The sequence below is a fragment of the Enhydra lutris genome, unplaced genomic scaffold (assembly GCF_002288905.1).
Source record: "Enhydra lutris kenyoni isolate GAN:26980312 unplaced genomic scaffold, ASM228890v2 scaffoldscaffold9, whole genome shotgun sequence".
NCBI classification, from domain to species: domain Eukaryota; kingdom Metazoa; phylum Chordata; class Mammalia; order Carnivora; family Mustelidae; genus Enhydra; species Enhydra lutris.
The window spans coordinates 6,526,264-6,544,490 of NW_019154093.1; the positions used below are offsets into that span (position 1 = coordinate 6,526,264).

The following is an 18,227-nucleotide window of genomic DNA, read 5'->3' on the forward strand; positions in this document are numbered from 1 at the left end:
GCAATCTTGAGAAAGAAGAACAAAGCTGAAAGTATCACACTCCCTGATTTCAAACTATACTACAAAGCTATAGTAACCAAAATAATATGGTACTGGCATGAAAAGAGACACACAGATCAAATGGAATAGAACAGAGAACCCAGAAATAAACCCGCCCATATATGGTCAATTACTCTACGTCAAAGGAGACAAGAATACACAGTGAATAAAAGATAATGTGTTCAATAAATGGTGTTGGGGAAAACCCAACAACTACATGTAAAAGAATGAAAACATAGGAAGTTAGCTATCTTGAAACATTTTTAATTTATTTATTTGCGAGAGAGCATGAGCAGGGGAAGGAACAGGTGAAGGGAGAGGGAGAGAGAGAATCTCTCAAGCAGACTCCTTGCTCTGCACAGAACCCAACAGAGGGCTCAATCTCACGACCCTGGGATCACAACCTGACCCAAAACCAAGAGTTGGACATTCAACCGACTGAGCCACCTGGGCACCCCAGGAAGTTAGCTATCTAACATCAATATTAGCAACATTTTTTTGGCAAGAGCAACAAAAGCTAAAATAAACAAACAGAATTACATCAAATTAAAAAGCTTCTACACAGAGAAGGAAATGATCAACAAAATGAAAAGGCATTCTACTGAAAAGGAAAAAATATTTGCAAATCATGCATCTGATAAGGGGTTAATATCCAAAACATATAAAGAACACACAACTTAATATCAAAAAAATAAACAGCCCAATTACAAAATGGGCAGAGGACTTCAATAAGCATTTTTCCAAAGAAGACATACAGATTGTCAACAGACACATGAAAAGATGATCAACACCATTCATCATCAGGGAAAGACAAATCAAAACCACAATGATTTATGACCTCAAACCTGCCAGATTAGATATTACAAAAAAGAAAAAATTACAAGTGTTGGCAAGGATGTAGGGAAAAAACGTTCATGCACTGTTGGTAAAGATGTATACTGGTGTAGCCACTGTGAAAAACGGTATATATAGAGTTTCCTCAAAAAATGAAAAATAGAACTACCATATGATCCAGCAATTCCACTTCTGGGAATTTATCTGAAGAAAACCAAAATACCAAAGTAAAGAGATAGATGCACCCCAAAGTTCACTGCAGCATTATTTACAATAGCCAAGATATGAAAGCAACCTAAGTGTTCATTGATAGATGGATGGATAAAGATGATGTGATACACACACACACACACACACACACAAATATAATTCAGCCATAACAGAGAATCTTGCCATTTGCAATAACACAGATGGACCTAAAGGGTATTGTGCAAAGTGAAATAAGTCAGAGAAAGACAAATAAGTGAAATGAGTCAAACAGAGAAAGACAAATACCACAGGATTTCTTTCACTTGTATATAGAATTTAAAAAACAAAACAAAACAGAAACAGACTCATACATAAAGAAAACTGTTGGTTATCAGAGAGGGTGAGGTGGGAGGGAGCAGGCGAAACAGGTGAAGGGGATTAAGAGGTACAAACTTCTAGGTATCAATAAGCCATGTGGATGCAATATACAGCATTTCTAGGAAACATAATAATACTGTAATGACTTTGCATGGTGACAGATGGTAGCTAAACTTACTGTGGGAATCATTTTGTAACGTATAAAATACCAAATCACTATGATGTCCCGATAAACTCCTGAAACTAATAGGATACTGTACATCAATTATACTTCAATTAAAGGAAAAAACTTAGGGGCGCCTGGGTGGCTCAGTCGGTTGAGCTTCTGACTCTTGATTTTGGCTCAGGTCAAGATCTCAGGGTCATGGAATCACTCAGCAGTGAAACTGCTTGAGAGTCTCTCTCTCCTTCTCTGCTTCCCCCACTCTGCGCTCTTGCTTTCTCTCTCTAAATCTTTTAAAAAGAAACTTGCTTTTTTAAAAAAGATTTTATTTTTTTGACAGAGAGAGAGATAGCAAGAGAAGGAACACAAGCAAGGAGAGTGTGAGAGGGAGAAGCAGGCTTCCCACTGAGCAGGGAGCCCGATGCGGGGCTGGATCCCAGGACCCTGGGATCATGACCTGAGCCGAAGGCAGATGCTTAATGGCTGAGCCACCCAGGTACCCCAAGAAACTTATATTTTAAAAGAAAAAAAAAAGATAAGAGAAAAAAAAAAAACTAAGCAAATAAGCCCACTCTAACAATGGTTAATTCTCAATGGTGGGACTACAGTAGAGCAGGAATTGGCGAAGTATGGAGTGGACCAAGTCCTGCCTACCACCTGTTTCTGTAAATATGATTTTATTGGAATACAGCACTCACTACTCATTTATGGACTGCCTGTGGCTACTTCTGCACTACAATAGCAGAGATGAAGAGTTGCAACAGAGTCTGTATGTCCTGCAAAGTCTAAAACATTTACTACCTAGATCTTTATAGAAAGTTTACTGACTTCTGCAAATCTTCTTCTTTGTACTGTACTGTATCTCACCTTTCCCTGAAATTTAAGACTATTTAAATAACTTGAAGGAGATTCACACTAAAGTCCCATAGAAACAAAGAAAAGATTCTAAACTATCAGGCTTTTAAACATTGTAAGAGTACTACATTACTTATTACTATACTTGCTATAGAGTAAACTGAAAATATTAATCAGAGCTATTCTATAACACAGATTAAATGATTGGTGAATTATAGAGGTACTCCATATAGGGGAAAGAATATATAGGGCAGTCATATTTAATACAAGAGATGAATTCCTAAAAACCCTGAATAATTCAACACTAACTATCCCATACATATAGAGGAGGGATGCAGTCTCAGAACACATAAATCTACAGCCAATATAGAATGCTTTTATTTTTTTAAAGATTTCATTTATTTATTTGAGAGAGAGAGATGGAATACGTGAGCAGTGAGGAAGGACAGAGGGAGAGGGACAAACATACTCCCCAGCCAAGCAGGGAGCCCCACAAGGGTCTCAATCCCAGGACCCTGAGATCATGACCTGAGCTGAAGGCAGACATTTTTTTTTTTTAACTTTGAAGAGTTTTATTTATTTGTCAGAGAAGATAGAGTACGCACAGATGGGGAGTGGCAGACAGAAGGAGAGGCAGGCTCCCCACCAAGCAATGAGCTAGATGCGGAATTTGACCCCAGGACCCCGGGATCATGACCTGAGCAAAAGGCAGTGGCTTAAATGACTGAGCCACCCAGGCACGCCTATAGAATACTTTTATAATACATACTAGTAACATATTAAGCATAGTATATTAGTATAGTAAAAATGTAGTATATTAATACCTTAACTAATTATATGGTTATAATGGTTAATAACAATTATTAATTCTGTAACACAGCAACTTATTGGTTATGTAATTTTAAAATATAATGTATAACACATAATATACTAAATACAAAGTTAACTGTATTTCATTAACTAATGTAGTATTCTGCCTGAAAATAAATTAAGTATTACTTACCATTAACAACTTCCAACAACACAAGTAAGGACAGAGTTAAAAAGTATCAAATTAGGAGAAGCTCTCTCCCTATCAGGGGGAAGGCTAGTCTGAGTCCTTGAAAGACTTCTGCTAATGAATGGATCTAACGTAGCTGGTTCTTTTCTCTCATTTTTTTTTTCACATAGATTTTTTTATCACTGAAGATTTCCTGATATGCAGACAGACTGTCCGTTTTTCACCTTGCCACCATGAAAGAGCAATCCACATTTGGATCATTTCCTTTAATATTAGCAACTGTCGCTGGAATATGGTCAAAAGCATATGGCAGTTACTTCACTGTTGGCTGTTGTGCTGAAGGCCCGGGCTAACTGCTGGGGCCCTATTTTCCTAATTCTAGCAAGTTTTCCCTTATTAATCCCTGGAGAACAACCCAAGCAAAATGTCAACATCCCTTTCACCAACCTTGCACAAATGCACCTTCTCTACCACTTTCACAGGTCCTCTATTAGGTGTGAGGCTGTCTTCCAAGTTAAAGCCTCTTTAGGTTATGATAAAGCTGAAATGTTTCTGAGAGCTTCTGTTAGCAGATATAGCTTGCCTGCTCATTTTTATTTTCTTAAAACCTCAGTAGGCTTTAAAATTGCAAAACCAGCCATGACTTGTAGTAAACCTTTTTGTCTCACTTTCAATTCTTTTCAAATCATCAAAAACACTTCATACCTTAACACAGGCGATGGCTTGGCCTTAGGGACACATTACGGCAGCACTGATCTTGCAGCCGTGTTGCTGGCATTTCTTCCCATTTATTCCATTATTTTTGCACGGCTATATTTTTATGCAAACTAAATGCTGTGCCTTCTTTACTGATGCATTTGTTTTTTGAGCATTATCTCTACTATTCTGCAGGTTTCACTCTCCTAAATGAACAGCATGGGGATTCACAGCCGAGGCCTGGCCTTCATCACAGAGTTTTAGAACATCTAACTTCCGTTCCAAAGATACTGAATTTGGGGCCCACTTTTAAGCACTAGCACCACTACTTAATGTACTTGAATGACATTATTGTATGATATATAAAAATATTCTTAATTGTACCAAAAAAAAAACATTAATAGAACAGCCAAAAACAGTTACCAAAAACATTAACCCAAAATCTGATACATTAAGTTCATAAGATACTGATAAAGGATCATGGGAATTTTGTTTCCTGCTAAAACAAGACACAGACAACAATGACATAGTTTGCAATCCTTTCAGCCTGCCAGATTTGAAATTATGCATTTCTTCAAAATATTTTTTTTAATTTTGGAAAGTTTCACAATATTTCAAATTTGAGACATAAAGTGGGAATTTAAATGTATTTTTACTATGCACTATTTTCAGCCTCACATAATTTGAAGATGCATAAAACAACACTACACTGAACTTTTTCAAGAGACTTTCTTTCTCTTTCTTTCTTTCTTTCTTTCTTAAGTAGGCCCCACACCCAGCATTGGAGCCCAACACAGACCTTGAACCCTGAAAGCAAGACCTGAGCTGAAATCAAAAGTCAGACACTTTGAGCCACCCAGGCGCCCAAGAGACTTTCAAGTTTTAAAGAAAAATACTTGAATGTAGTAAAAGAGAAAAACAAGAAAAATAAGCAACCAGATGGAAATAACAAATATTTAAAGAAATTAAGGAGCGAAAACACAATGAAATGAATCAGAAACTCATTCTTATTAACGATGTAACTTTAAGATCCCAAAACAAAATTAGTACATAATGGGTCACTCTTTTTTTAAAGACTAAGCTGCAAATAGAATATATTCAGGTACGTATTGGAATGCTACACCCAAAATGAAAATAAACACAAGTGGCATTATGAGGAAAAAGATTAACAATAAAACTTACATCTTCGATGATCTTTGCTGCCTCTTTAGTAATTGCACCTGTTGTAAATTAAAACATATGTTATCCCCCAGAATATACAGATGTAAACACTGAGACCAAGGTATTACTTTCCTCTTACTAAGGTGGGCCAGAGTCTAGTCCAGAATTTCACCAAAAAATGGTCCAAGGAAACTGGGCATCAATATTACCTGGGATGCTTGGTAAAGGAAAGATTCTTGGACCTCAATCTTATCCAGATATATTAAAATCTCCAGTGATAAAGGCAACTACATTAAAACCACTTAGGTTCTTAAAAAAATAAACTATACATTCCATTTCCTTCCCTACTCAGGCCAACCTCCTTGGTACCCACTTCCCTCTGAGAAAAAGGGGCATGTTTCCTTATAAAAATATAAATGTAAATATTAGCAACAAGAGCTACTTAGACTAGACGGCACTCACCTCTACAGTCTAACCAAATGCCTTTATATAGGTCATACCTTTTAAAACACTGTTAGTGTTCCCTGCAGGCTGGGTAGGAGGTATTTTTGCCAATGACACCACACTGGTTATAACTGGTGTTGTATTTTTCCTTGCAGAAGAGAGCTCCACTGAAGCACTTGGCGCCTTATAAATATTTACTGATTAAAATAAAAAGGTAAGACCTAGTATAAACAAAAGAGTTACACACACACACACACACAAAAAAAAAACCCCTGTTTAACAACTAAGTTTTCAAGGAGCAGTGCAAACATCTCTGTATAGAGAGTGATTCTGGTCAGATTAACATTCATTAGGACTTAAAGACAGGCTGATTCTCTAAAATTATAAACTTCAAATGCTACTTAACAGCTAAAAATATAGCTACTAGCTCCAGAATCAACTGGTCTTTTCTATTAGTGAATATAAAACTCCTCCACCTAAGCTTGCTTCCAATAAAACTTTAACATAATAATTTTTATAAATAAGTTGGTGAGGTACCTATCCATCCACTGGTTTTTTGCTAACCCGTATTATAAAATGAAAATTCTACCACTAACCCGACTGGTCTTAGGGAATGGATGATGACATAAAAGATTGGCACGTGGCATACGTGATTAAGGCGATAATCAATGAGACTGCAAGGATAGACAAAGGTCAGATGAAGCCCATGGATTCTATGAATTCAACAGCACTCCGGGCTTCGATTAGAGAGCATAATACCAAATGTTTTGAACCTAACTCAGAGAAGTACTACTTCAAGGAGCTACTTTAAGAACATGCCACAAATGTATCTATTCATGTGGAAATTTTGACCATATTAGCTGTCCTACTTGCAAAATTATTTTACTCTTAGCTAAAAAAACTTTGCTACCTATGAAGAACTGGTCTACTTTATTTTTCCTGATATAATTAATGTGTTGGTTCCTTTTTCCTTGGCTACAAGCAAGCTCTGGATCAAATCTTATGCCAGTCACAGAAACTATATTAATATATAGTATATATATATTATATATATACTTATATCCTCTCCCTTTGTTTGCCCCGATTTTCTTTTTTTTCCTAGTTTGTTAACTGAATAACATTTATCTCCTATGTATAGATAAATTCAACCAAAAGCAATCAAATCTAACTTTCCATAAAATTAGTGATTATAACATTTATTGATTCTTTGGTGTGTTTGATTATGATAGCAAAAAGCATCAGGATTAACCTTCCCTGAAGGGCAATCTTTAAGAATTCTTAGAGGAAAAATTTAAGGAAATCCAGGCTATTTGAATCCAGTAAAATTTTGTTTTTATTATATTATTTACAACTGTCTCTGCTAATAGTATATCCTGGCACTGACATAATGATCCTGTTAGCCAAGTTTAATTTTACCTTTATTTTGTGAGAGAGGGTCATTCATAATTTGCCGATGACAAAACTCCAAGACACAAAACAAGTTACAGAAATGCTTGATGTTTCCTCGCCATTTTATGGACTCACTTAGCTTACCCTGTCGTTTACAGCCATCGCACTTGGCCATCTAAGAAAGAAATATTAGAAAAGATAGGCTTAAAACCAAAAAATAATGAAAAGATAACATTAATCATAAAACCAGAAGGCACTATGAAAACAGGATGTATAAGTCAGGTGAGATCACAGAATGTAAGGTTTAAAATAATGTGGTTAAAAGTAGATATACTTATTCGTTTCCACATAGATGCCCTCAATATATAGAATATAAAAATTATCTCTCAGGGCGCCTGGGTGGCTCAGTGTGTTAAAGCCTCTGCCTTCGGCTCAGGTCATGATCTCAGAATCCCTGGAACGAGTCCCGCATTGGGCTCTCTGCTCAGGAGGGAACCTGCTTCCCTTCCTCTCTCTCTGCCTGCCTCTCTGCTTACTTGTGATCCCTGTCAAATGAATAAACAAAATCTTTAAAAAAATAATTATCTCTCATTTTCAAAATTATTGATGAAGGAATCTAGAGCTAGGTTCTACTTTCAAGAGGTTAAGAAGCAGCATAATATAGTAGAAAGAATACGTATTTTGGAGTTGTAAAGACACTGATTCATTCAAAAAATATTTTATTAGGTGTCCTTTGTCTTGAGCACTGATAGTTTCCTGGTCATATTGTTATGATAAAGACACACTTCTCCACCAAGATTATATTTTAGGAGGTAGGTAGACAAAAAGGACAAATTGTTTCAGTTGAGTGTTACAGATGCTGTCCAACTATCACCTACCAGCTTCCTGAAGGGTACATTACTTATCCTCCTTGGATCTTGCTCTTTTTCCATATTCATAAACTGGCAGTAATATACCTACCTCTAGGATCATAGTGAGGATTAAATTACACTTATGAAGCATTGGGTGTATATCAGTGGTTCAATTAATTGTAGCTTTCAGAGTTAGCCTTTCAAAAAAGTAATTTTTTTAAAAGGTAGTGGGTAAGGAGGTCAGTCATAGTCATTTGACCTAGTAAGTGAGAACAAGGTCTGACTTCATATTCATCACAGTAACCTTCTGAATGAGAGAGCCAGTTAACACAACATAACTACACAAGGTTCTGACTTAAAAGAACTCAGTTATAAACAAGGTCAATATGCCTCAAGAGAAAACAAAATATAAAAATAAAAGGAACATATGTGCAAACAACAACAAAGTCTCCAGAAACCCTATGCTCTTTACTCCCAAAATTTCATATTTATATTCGGTTGAATTTTGCTTTAGGAGCCCATAATTTACTTTAACCCAGTTCTAAACACTAAATTTTACTTCACATGATCCAAACATATTTTAAGAAAATAATTCATACTAACTTCAGAAAGCCAAAAAGGTATGTTACATTTACCTGATAAAACAAAACTGTAAATTTCGACATGCAATCTTCACAACAAAACTCTTCTAATTTGCCCTCCAGTCGATTTTCTACCAAATTAGGGGATGTCTGTGAGCAATAACTGCACATCTTACAGTAATTTCCCCAACGTTCTCCAAAGTCACGGGCAGAGAGGAATTTGCAAACTGAGAACCAGAAGGGATGAAAGAAGAAACATCAAACTTATATTAACCTGAAGGAGATAAAGTGAATTTCCACAGTCTCAAGTACCAGCTAAGCTAACTTCTACATACTTGTGACACAATTATTTGCTTCTAGAATAAGAGCAAGGATAGTCTCTATATTCACAAAACAAACTCGTATCACCTTTTAAATATACTCTAAATATTAGGCCACCTATATTCAGAAACATCAGAGATATAAAAGTTTCTTAAGCCAAGAAGCAGTAACTGCTTAAGTACCCACTTTACAAGTAGGTGCAAGAACAGAAAGATCTCTCAAGTCATTGCTAAACTTATGAAGAGATTTTTTAGACTCTATATTAATACCATTGACCTAATTATCTTCCAAAAGTCTTTTCTGAGTTTTAAAGCAATTTATTTAAGATTGCTGTAATTTAAAACATCACCCAAAGCCAATCATGATCACAAATGGATTACAATATTTAACATTTTTTTTCAGGGTGCCTGGGTGGCACAGTCAGCTGAGCATCTAACTCTTGGTTTCGGCTCAGGTCGTGCTCTCAGGGTCACAGGATCTAGCCCCACATGGGGCTCTGTGCCCAGCATGCAGTCTGCTTAAGACTCTCTTTTCCTCTGCCCCTTCCTGCCATGTGCTCTCTTTCTCTAAAATAAACAAATCTTTAAAAAATTTTTCTTACTTGAAATTATTGTTAACATTTAAAAGTGTAGACTTTAAAGTGACGTATGTATAAAAAATAAACAAAAAGTGAATTAAGCATCAACTCAAGAAAAAAAGCCTCAAATTATACCTCATAAAACAAAATCACTTGAAAATTAATTATAGATTAATGGTCCAACTCAGCATGAATTACTTTATAACAACAATATGCTCTGTGGATAAAACTGAACTGCCTGGGGCACCTGGGTGGCTCAGTCATTGTCTGTCTTCGGCTCAGGTCATGATGCCAGGATCCTGGGACTGAGCCCCACATTGGGTTCCCTGCTCAGCGGGGAGCCTGCTTGTCCCTCTCCCATTCCCCCTGCTTGTGTTCCCTCTCTTGCTGTCTTTCTCTGTGTCAAATAAATAAAATCTTAAAAAAAAAAAAAAAATGAACTGCTTGCTTCCTTTACCTTCACTACAGAATGGCTTATCAACCCCTGAGAATCGAACAGTCTCCTTTATAATTTTCTGCAGTTTACAGTAGTCACACATTGCCATAACTTTATTTTTCTTTTTGTATTCATCAGAGCAAGTCTTGCCACAAAACAGAAACATTTTGCCCTGCAGAGGAAAAAAAAAAAAAAGAAAAAAAAAAACAGTCATTGAGACCTAATTAAACAGTTGCTTCATCTTTAAGAAATCATTCTCCTTAACATCTCAAAGCAAATTAAGTGACTGTCAAAGATGAAAAGACAAATGCTTCTGATGGATACATTTATATTCCATCCCTTTCATGATTTCTCTTTACCTTGTAGAAAAGGAGTTCTGGTTTTGTGGCAAACAGATGGCTACAGTGTTGACACTTGAGTTTAACAAGTGTCCGAGCTACAGCAACTTGCTGGGATGGGGCAGCAAGAGGCCGGAAACCGGCTGTGCCAGAGGCAGAGCTGCTGATGGAGCCGGTGGGGCTGGAACCGGAACTGGCAGAGGCATTACCTCCTGCAGCTGACACTGCTGACCCAGAGGGTGGGCTTACAACCACCTGGCCCTGAGACGGGGGCGCCGCTGAAGAGTTTGTTCCTTTGGGCTTGTTAAATACATTCTGAAAGAACACAAATAAGGCAAAAGTTTAGCGACTGAGAAGTAATGTGAGTTGGGTAATTTTCATTTTGTTTTAATAAATTAATGCCCCCACAAATATTTCCTTGACACTTTATAAAGCAGTTCACAGAAAGAGTTTAAATGGCATACTTCCAGAATAGAAGGACTGAAAAATGTAATATTGTAAGGTTAAGGACTGGAATTTGGGCTTCCCGGACACCTCTAATATAGGGCTCTAACAAATTAAAGCAGACCTCTTCCTTCCCCCAAAATACCCTTCCCACTGGCAACCAGCCTCTGATGGCCATGAAAAGCATAGTGGCCACCAGTGATCTCTTCTGCCCTGGTACCAGGGACACTGTATCAGGGCCACCCAAGAGGGTAACTAAACTCTACTCTCTCCATCTTTTCAGGGAGTGAGGAACAAATGGGACAAGTAAATGGAGGCTTACCCTTTATGCCAGGAGTCATTATGTATTTGGCCCAGGATGAGAGGAAGGGACACCACAGCACCTACCTGAACCATATCTTAGTATCCATCCTTTTGAAAGGGAGAGAACCAAGGGCAACAGTGGGAGGGAAGAGTAGTTTAGGTAAGGACCCTGGATAAGGAAGACGGCACTGAGGCTCAGTAACTGGCTGAGACATTTTGCAGAAATGACTTCGGGGACCAGAGTTGGACAGAATTTTTTTCTAACTTAACCTTTTATAAATACAGACCTTCAGCAGTTAACATACTGCCATAGAGCAATGCCTAAGAGAAGCTCAGGGGTAAAATACTACTTTAGATCATACCTGGAAAGCCACCACACAACTGGAGCTGCAAAAGCTGTATATAGTTCCATTGGACATGGCTAGATGATATTGAGGGATTGCTGAGGTTTTACAGCTATGACATGAAACCTGGACACCTTGGTAACAAAAAATAAAAACCAATGACTAAGCTACATGATGAACAAATGATCCAAAAGTATACTAGAGGATTAAAAAATACTCAGTAATATATAAAACCAAAATAAAGGAACTTTACAATAATCTGTGCTAACTGCAACTAATCACAGTGAACTCCTACTTACACAAAAATTTGGAACTTACAAGTTTTTGTTTTGTTTTTTATTTTTTCCTGGTCTTTCTTTTCATACAGAAACTACAAAATAAATAACCTCAATAAAAAAATCAGTTAAAAACTATTTTCAATTAAAAATGAGTTCTCGGAAACTAAATCTTGAGTCTCAATTTAACCACATAGATAAATTCCGTTTGTAAAAAAATGAAAGAAAAGCAGCTACAATGTTCTTCAATAGTTACTAAATCTATAAATTTATTGAATTTTAAACATTACCTGAAGAAATAACTGTCTTAACTCTGTAAGCAGATAAGCAATTAATAGAGCAGAAAAGCTCAGTTTTTCCTGAGTCATTGGTGGTCTCAATCATTTCAGCTGAGGGCCTCAACGATTTCCCCAAGGCATACGGAGGAGTTTGGGCTGAATTCTATCAAGAAAATAAAATAACATTTAGATACCTAGCACAAACATACAAGTTGTGTAAGAAAAAAGAAACACTACCTACAAAGACTGCCATTGGCTGAAATATTTGAACATGACTACGAGGCCACTCTATAGATTTTTCTGAAAGTTGGGATGTGGGAAAAATAAGTTCTTTCAGACAACGATAAAATGTAAACTGAAGAAAATTAGTAACTACTCATGTATATTAACAATAAAACACATTAAAAGTAATGAATTTGGTATTTGTAATGTACTTTTCTCATTACAAATAATCAAGGATGACCATGTAATCCATGAACCAAAGAGTCATCCTCAGCAGATCATGGACATCAATCTGGAAGACAACCTACGACCTTTAAGGTTACTTAACCAATAAGGCTCTTTAGCAGGAGGAAAGAGATGATGTTCAATGTATATTAGAAGATCTTACAGAATTATCTGTTTTTCAAGCTGAGTTCATAATAAAATCTGCCTGTAACTTTACTTGTTTTAAGAAACAATAATATTGATGGCTAACATTTATATAAATTACCAATATTATTATTTATTCAGTGCTCACCATGAGCTAGGCCCTATACTAAATAACTTATATACTGTATCATAGAATCCTTTCAACAACAAAGTGAGATACTTTAAGAAATTATATTAACAAAAAGGTTAAATTAATTTTAATTCAATTAACAAACAGAAAAGTGGGAGATGAAACATTTCATCTCTATCCAAAGTTCCAGACTAACCATTACACTATACTGTCACTGACACAACATAAAGTCTCTCAATAAGAAGTTATCTGGAGGGGCGCCTGGGTGGCTCAGTGGGTTAAAGCCTTTGCCTTCGGTTCGGCTCGTGATCCCAGGGTCCTGGGATTGAGCCCCACATCGGGCTCTCTGCTCAGCAGGGAGCCTGCTTCCCCTCCTCTCTGTCTCTGTCTGCCTCTCTGCCTACTTGTGATCTCTGTCAAATAAATAAATTAAGTCTTAAAAAAAAAAAAAAAAAAAGAAGTTATATGGAGTAGGCATTTATCCCAAAGACACAAATGTAATGATCCAAAGAGGCACCTGTACACCAGTGTTTATAGCAGCAATGTCCACAATAGCCAACCTATGGAAAGAGCCCAGACAGATGTCCATCAACATATGAATGGATAAAGGGGTGTGTGTGTGTGTGTGTGTATACAACAGAATACTATTCAGCCATCAAAAAAATGAAATCTTGCCATCTGCAATGACATGGATGGAACCAGAGGGTATTATGCTAAGTGAAATAAGTCAATCAGACAAAGACAATTAAATGATCTCATTTGTACGTGGAATTTAAGAAACAAAATGGTGGATGATAGGGGAAGGGAGGGAAAATAAGACAAAATCAGAGAGGGAAACAAACCATAACAGACTCATAATCATAAGAAACAAACTGAGGGTTGGGGCGCCTGTGTGGCTCAGTCATTAAGTGTCTGCCTTTGGCTCAGGTCCTGATCCCAAGGTCCTAGAATCAAGCCCCACATCTGGCTCCCTGCTCAGCGGGAAGCCTACTTCTCCCTCTCCCACTCTCCCGTTTGTGCTCCCTCTCTTGCTGTGTCTCTGTCAAATAAATTAAAAAAAAAAAAAATCTTAAAAAAAAAAAAAAAAAGAAACTGAGGGTTGCTGGAGGGGTGGGGGGCAGGAGGATGGGGTAACTGGGTGATGGACTTTAAGGAGGGCACATGATGTAATGAGCACTGGGTATTATATAAGTCAAATAAATTACTGAATTCTACCTCTGAAACTAATAATACACTATATGTTAATTAATTGAATTTAAATTTTAAAAAATAAGTTATATAGGGGAATTAAAAAGTAGGAAAATAGGGGCGCCTGGGTGGCTCAGTGGGTTAAGCCTCTGCCTTCGGCTCAGGTCATGATCCCAGGGTCCTGGGATCGAGCCCCGCATTGGGCTCTCTGCTCGCAGGGAACCTGCTTCCCTCTCTCTCTGCCTGCCTCTCTGCCTACTTGTGATCGCTGTCTGTGAAATAAATAAATAAAAAAATCTTAAAAAAAAAAAAAAGTAGGAAAATATAATTTGTGAAGTTTCACTACATAATCTTTCTGGTAAAAGAAGAAAGTCATTTATGCAGTTGACAGAGTATAATACCAGCAACAAAATAAGGAACGGAATGGATTTTTGCAGGTACCTGGGTGGCTTAGTCAGCTGACCAGCTGCCTTCCACTCCCGCCATGATCTTGGAGTCCCGGGATCGGGTGCTACATCAGGCTCCCTGCTCAGCCAGGAGTGTTTCTCCCTCTGACCCTCCCTTCTCTCCTGCTCTCTCTCACTCCTTCTCTCTCAAATAAATACAATCTTTTTTTTTTTTAAGATTTATTTATTTATTTATTTCACAGACAGCGATCACAAGTAGGCAGAGAGGCAGGCAGAGAGAGAGGGAAGCAGGTTCCCTGCGAGCAGAGAGCCCAATGCGGGGCTCGATCCCAGGACCCTGGGATCATGACCTGAGCCGAAGGCAGAGGCTTTAACCCACTGAGCCACCCAGGTGCCCCTAGAAAAATAACTTTTTAAAGATTTTCCTAAGCACAGCAATTTTTTAAAAGATTTTATCTATTGAGAGAGTGAGAGAGCACAAGCAGGGGGAGCGGCAGAGGAAGCAGGCTCCCCACTGAGCAGGGAGCCAATGTAGGGCTCAATCCCAGGACCCTGAGATCATGACTTGAGCCAAAGGCAGCTGTTCAACTGACTGAACCACCCAGGCACCCCTAGAGATTTCAAATCATTCTGCAATAACTAACACAAATTGATCTACTTAATAACCAAATGAATCCATTATGCATTACAACAAATAAAAATTAGCTAATGTAGGGACGCCTGGGTGGCTCAGTCGGTTAAGCCACTGCCTTCAGCTCAGGTCATGATCCCGGGGTCCTGGGATCGAGTCCTGCATCAGGCTCCTTGTCCAGCAGGGAGGGAGCCTGCTTCTCTCTCTGCCTCTGCCTGCCACTCTGCCTGCTTGTGCTCTCTCTCTGACAAATAAATAAATAAATATCTTAAAAAAAAAATTAGCTAAAGTAGTCTGATAAGGGATGTGCCAAAATAATTACAATTCATTCCAAAACAGATTTTAAAATATATATATATTTTTTAAGATTTTGTTTATTTCAGAGAAAGAGATTACATAAGTTGGGAAGACAGGCCAAGGGAGAGGGAGAAGCTGATTCCCTGCTGAGCAGGGAGCCTGATGTAGGGCTTGATCCCAGGACCCTAAGATCATGTACTGAGCTGAAGGCAGATGCTTAACCGAGACACCCAGGAACCCCAAAAATTGTATTTTCTAAAAGGAAAAGATATGCTTAAATCCACTGATTTTATCATCTATAAGTGGTCAGTTTATTTACAATAATATGGGGCTTTCTTCACTTATCAATATATCACAAAATATTTCAGATTCTTAGCAAAACATGAAATTCTGTTTGTGAATTCCTGACCATAATCTGGTTCGCCTGTATCATCTCACTACCATAATCAACACTTACACAACCAGAATCGATCCCACTTTTCTGCAGGGGAACTCATACACCAAGATCAACTGATCTTGTTTATTTTGCATTTGATCCCTGCAGGGCCACCCTGGAAGGAACAAGCCTACCTATGTGTGACAGACGGATCTTCATACCTGCTTATATGCTGTGACACTTGTGGAACTAAAAACCTTCTGGGACTGGCACGGGCCAGAGCTACTATAGCAGTAGCTTCCACAGTTCTCGCAACAGTTCATGGTGAGGTTGTTGGCGGAGTGAAATTTTGAAAAACAGGCATCACTACAAAGACCATGCACCACATTTTGATATTTAACTTCAAATCGAATCTAGGAAATAAAAACACATACACATCCAAAATCAGCAAAGCCAATTAAAAATCTCAGGTCTTTGAGTAGAGTCCCAATAAAGGCACAATGTGACTTACATCAGCATTCTTCTGACATATACTGCACTTGGTTGAAATGCTATTGGTATAAATGGTGACAACAGGTTTTTTCTTTAGCTCATAAGAAGAAAGACATGATTGGCTGCAGAAATCTTTGCTAGGAGAGGAATTTTCAAATCGGGTTGTGATCACGTCCTTTGGATTTAAAATGTCTCTAAAAATAAATAACAAAGGCAAAATGAAATGTGTTCTTCATAACTGTAGTTTCTTCCTCCCTGTGAGCTAAAATAACTGTATTTATGAAGGGCAGCTACTGCATAGGAAAAAACAGCTGGCCTAGGATAAGGCTTCTAGAAACCTGAGTTTGATGACTAGTTCTGTTACTTAGCTGAGTGACAATGAGTGAAGTAATTATTCTCTCAATTTTTCATGCATAACATGGGTTTATGATACCTAATTTATGGATGTGTTAAGGGAAAATTATGTTTAAAATATATCCAGCCAGATGTTCATGACAAAAACAGTGAGGCTTCCAGCTCCAACCAAGTTTCATCCAACTGGAGCCAATGGAACAAGTGGCCATCCCACAGCTCCACACCACAAAACACTTGTCCTCTTACTAGTCAGCAGCTGCTAAGAGTGGAAACATGAGTGAGACAAGGAATGACATGTTTTGGGATTTTTTAATTCAAATGCAAGATCTGGGAAACAGATGAATTACCAAAGATTAATATAAAAAGTTAGCATGATATATAAAACTTAACTATAAATGAAGAGAGCAAGGAAACAGATAAAAGAGCTATTAAGAGTTTGGTAGCAGAGGACAGATGGAATTAAGAATAAGACAGAAGGAGCACAAATAATTGAGTCGTTCTGTAAAACTCAAGTTATTTTGTAAGAGTTCATTGCTGTAATAACCACTGACAGTAAAAACAAAGGCTAAGTATTGCCATTTTTCTGACCAGTGTAAAAAACTAAAGTAAATGGTCATTCATTAGAAGTACTAGGAGAGGCCATAAAGAATACAATGGCAATAATATTTTATACTGTAATGTGTATTGAGTAATTAGTATGTACCAGACATTGTTCTCTTTATTCAAATTATCCAACTTAATTATCAGAAAAATTCTGTGAGTTAAGTATTATTACAATTGCCCCTTTACACATGAGGAGACCAAATCAGAAAGGTTAAATAGTTTGTCAAAGGTCACATAGCTGGTAAGCAGTGAAGCCAGAATACAAACTCTAGGCAGTCTGATTCCACAGTCCGTGGAGTTAACCATTCCACTATTCTGCCTCCCATCCTGTGCCTTTATTATACAGAACTGTTCCATGGTAAACTATCAAAGAATAGTAATAACAACAAGGTACTTTAATTTTCTAAAACTCACCTAACCTTAAAAATAGGACAGTGAATCTTGGAAACCAAGTGGATATGCTTACACATGGGTGAAGTTATTAATTTTTAAAAGTCATTTTTCTACTAAAAACAAAGCAATAAAGAATGTTATTTAATAATGTAAATCTGCCCGTGGTATAATATACATATATGTAAACCAATGAGAATGACTTTTTTAATGGAAATCTGTGCACATAAATATAAATGCATTCTAAATCTTATGCATCCAAATGAAACTTACACCTTAACATTTATCTTAAAAAAAAAATACATCTTCCAAAAACATGGCTCCAACATTTTTCTAATTTCTCTATTTATAAGAACCCTAAGAACAACTTTTCAAAGTTATAGTCAAATATCATGTTTAAGAGTATGACTCAGTTGAATTCGTCTACGATAGTCAACTGATAAAGGCATCAAACAACTTTTGGCAATTTGCAAAAATCATGGTATAAAGATAGATTTGTCACCTAACTTTGTCTAAAAGAATGTTTCATAGGCTCTGAATGCGATGCCCAATCAAGAAATCAAAAAAATTTTTTAATAAGAGCAGCACTGTGGTAGAATGCGTCTGACAAGAGTGACTATTTTTAAGAGAATAATATGCATTTGGATGTATAAGTTGTACTATGTCCAAAATAATTCATTTTATTTTGATATTTATATGTTGAAACATAGTATCTAGAAACCGAAAACTAAATTTGCCCTTTCAGATCAGTTTGAGAATGTATAGAAGAGTTTAAGGTATTAAAAGGATATTTTAGAACAGAACTAAATTTGAATATTTATGTAAAATATTTTTAAATTCCTCTTTTAGTTGGAGATTTCCATTTTAACAAG

The 18,227-nt window shown here is 37.1% G+C and overlaps 1 protein-coding gene across 3 annotated transcripts in view; it reads right to left on the bottom strand.

The window, feature by feature from the left end:
• The window catches only part of LOC111143033 (zinc finger MYM-type containing 6), a 42,910-nt gene that overhangs the window by 11,768 nt on the left and 12,915 nt on the right, over window positions 1–18,227 (bottom strand). For all 3 annotated transcript variants that reach the window (XM_022496456.1, XM_022496455.1, XM_022496457.1), the window contains 10 exons: window positions 16,028–16,202; window positions 15,738–15,929; window positions 11,909–12,059; window positions 11,362–11,477; window positions 10,274–10,567; window positions 9,936–10,086; window positions 8,635–8,807; window positions 7,176–7,323; window positions 5,816–5,956; window positions 5,337–5,374 (listed from right to left, as the gene is read on the bottom strand). In XM_022496456.1, the coding sequence (XP_022352164.1) occupies window positions 5,337–5,374; window positions 5,816–5,956; window positions 7,176–7,323; window positions 8,635–8,807; window positions 9,936–10,086; window positions 10,274–10,567; window positions 11,362–11,477; window positions 11,909–12,059; window positions 15,738–15,929; window positions 16,028–16,202 (1,579 nt within the window). The remainder of the gene's footprint in view (window positions 1–5,336; window positions 5,375–5,815; window positions 5,957–7,175; window positions 7,324–8,634; window positions 8,808–9,935; window positions 10,087–10,273; window positions 10,568–11,361; window positions 11,478–11,908; window positions 12,060–15,737; window positions 15,930–16,027; window positions 16,203–18,227) is intronic.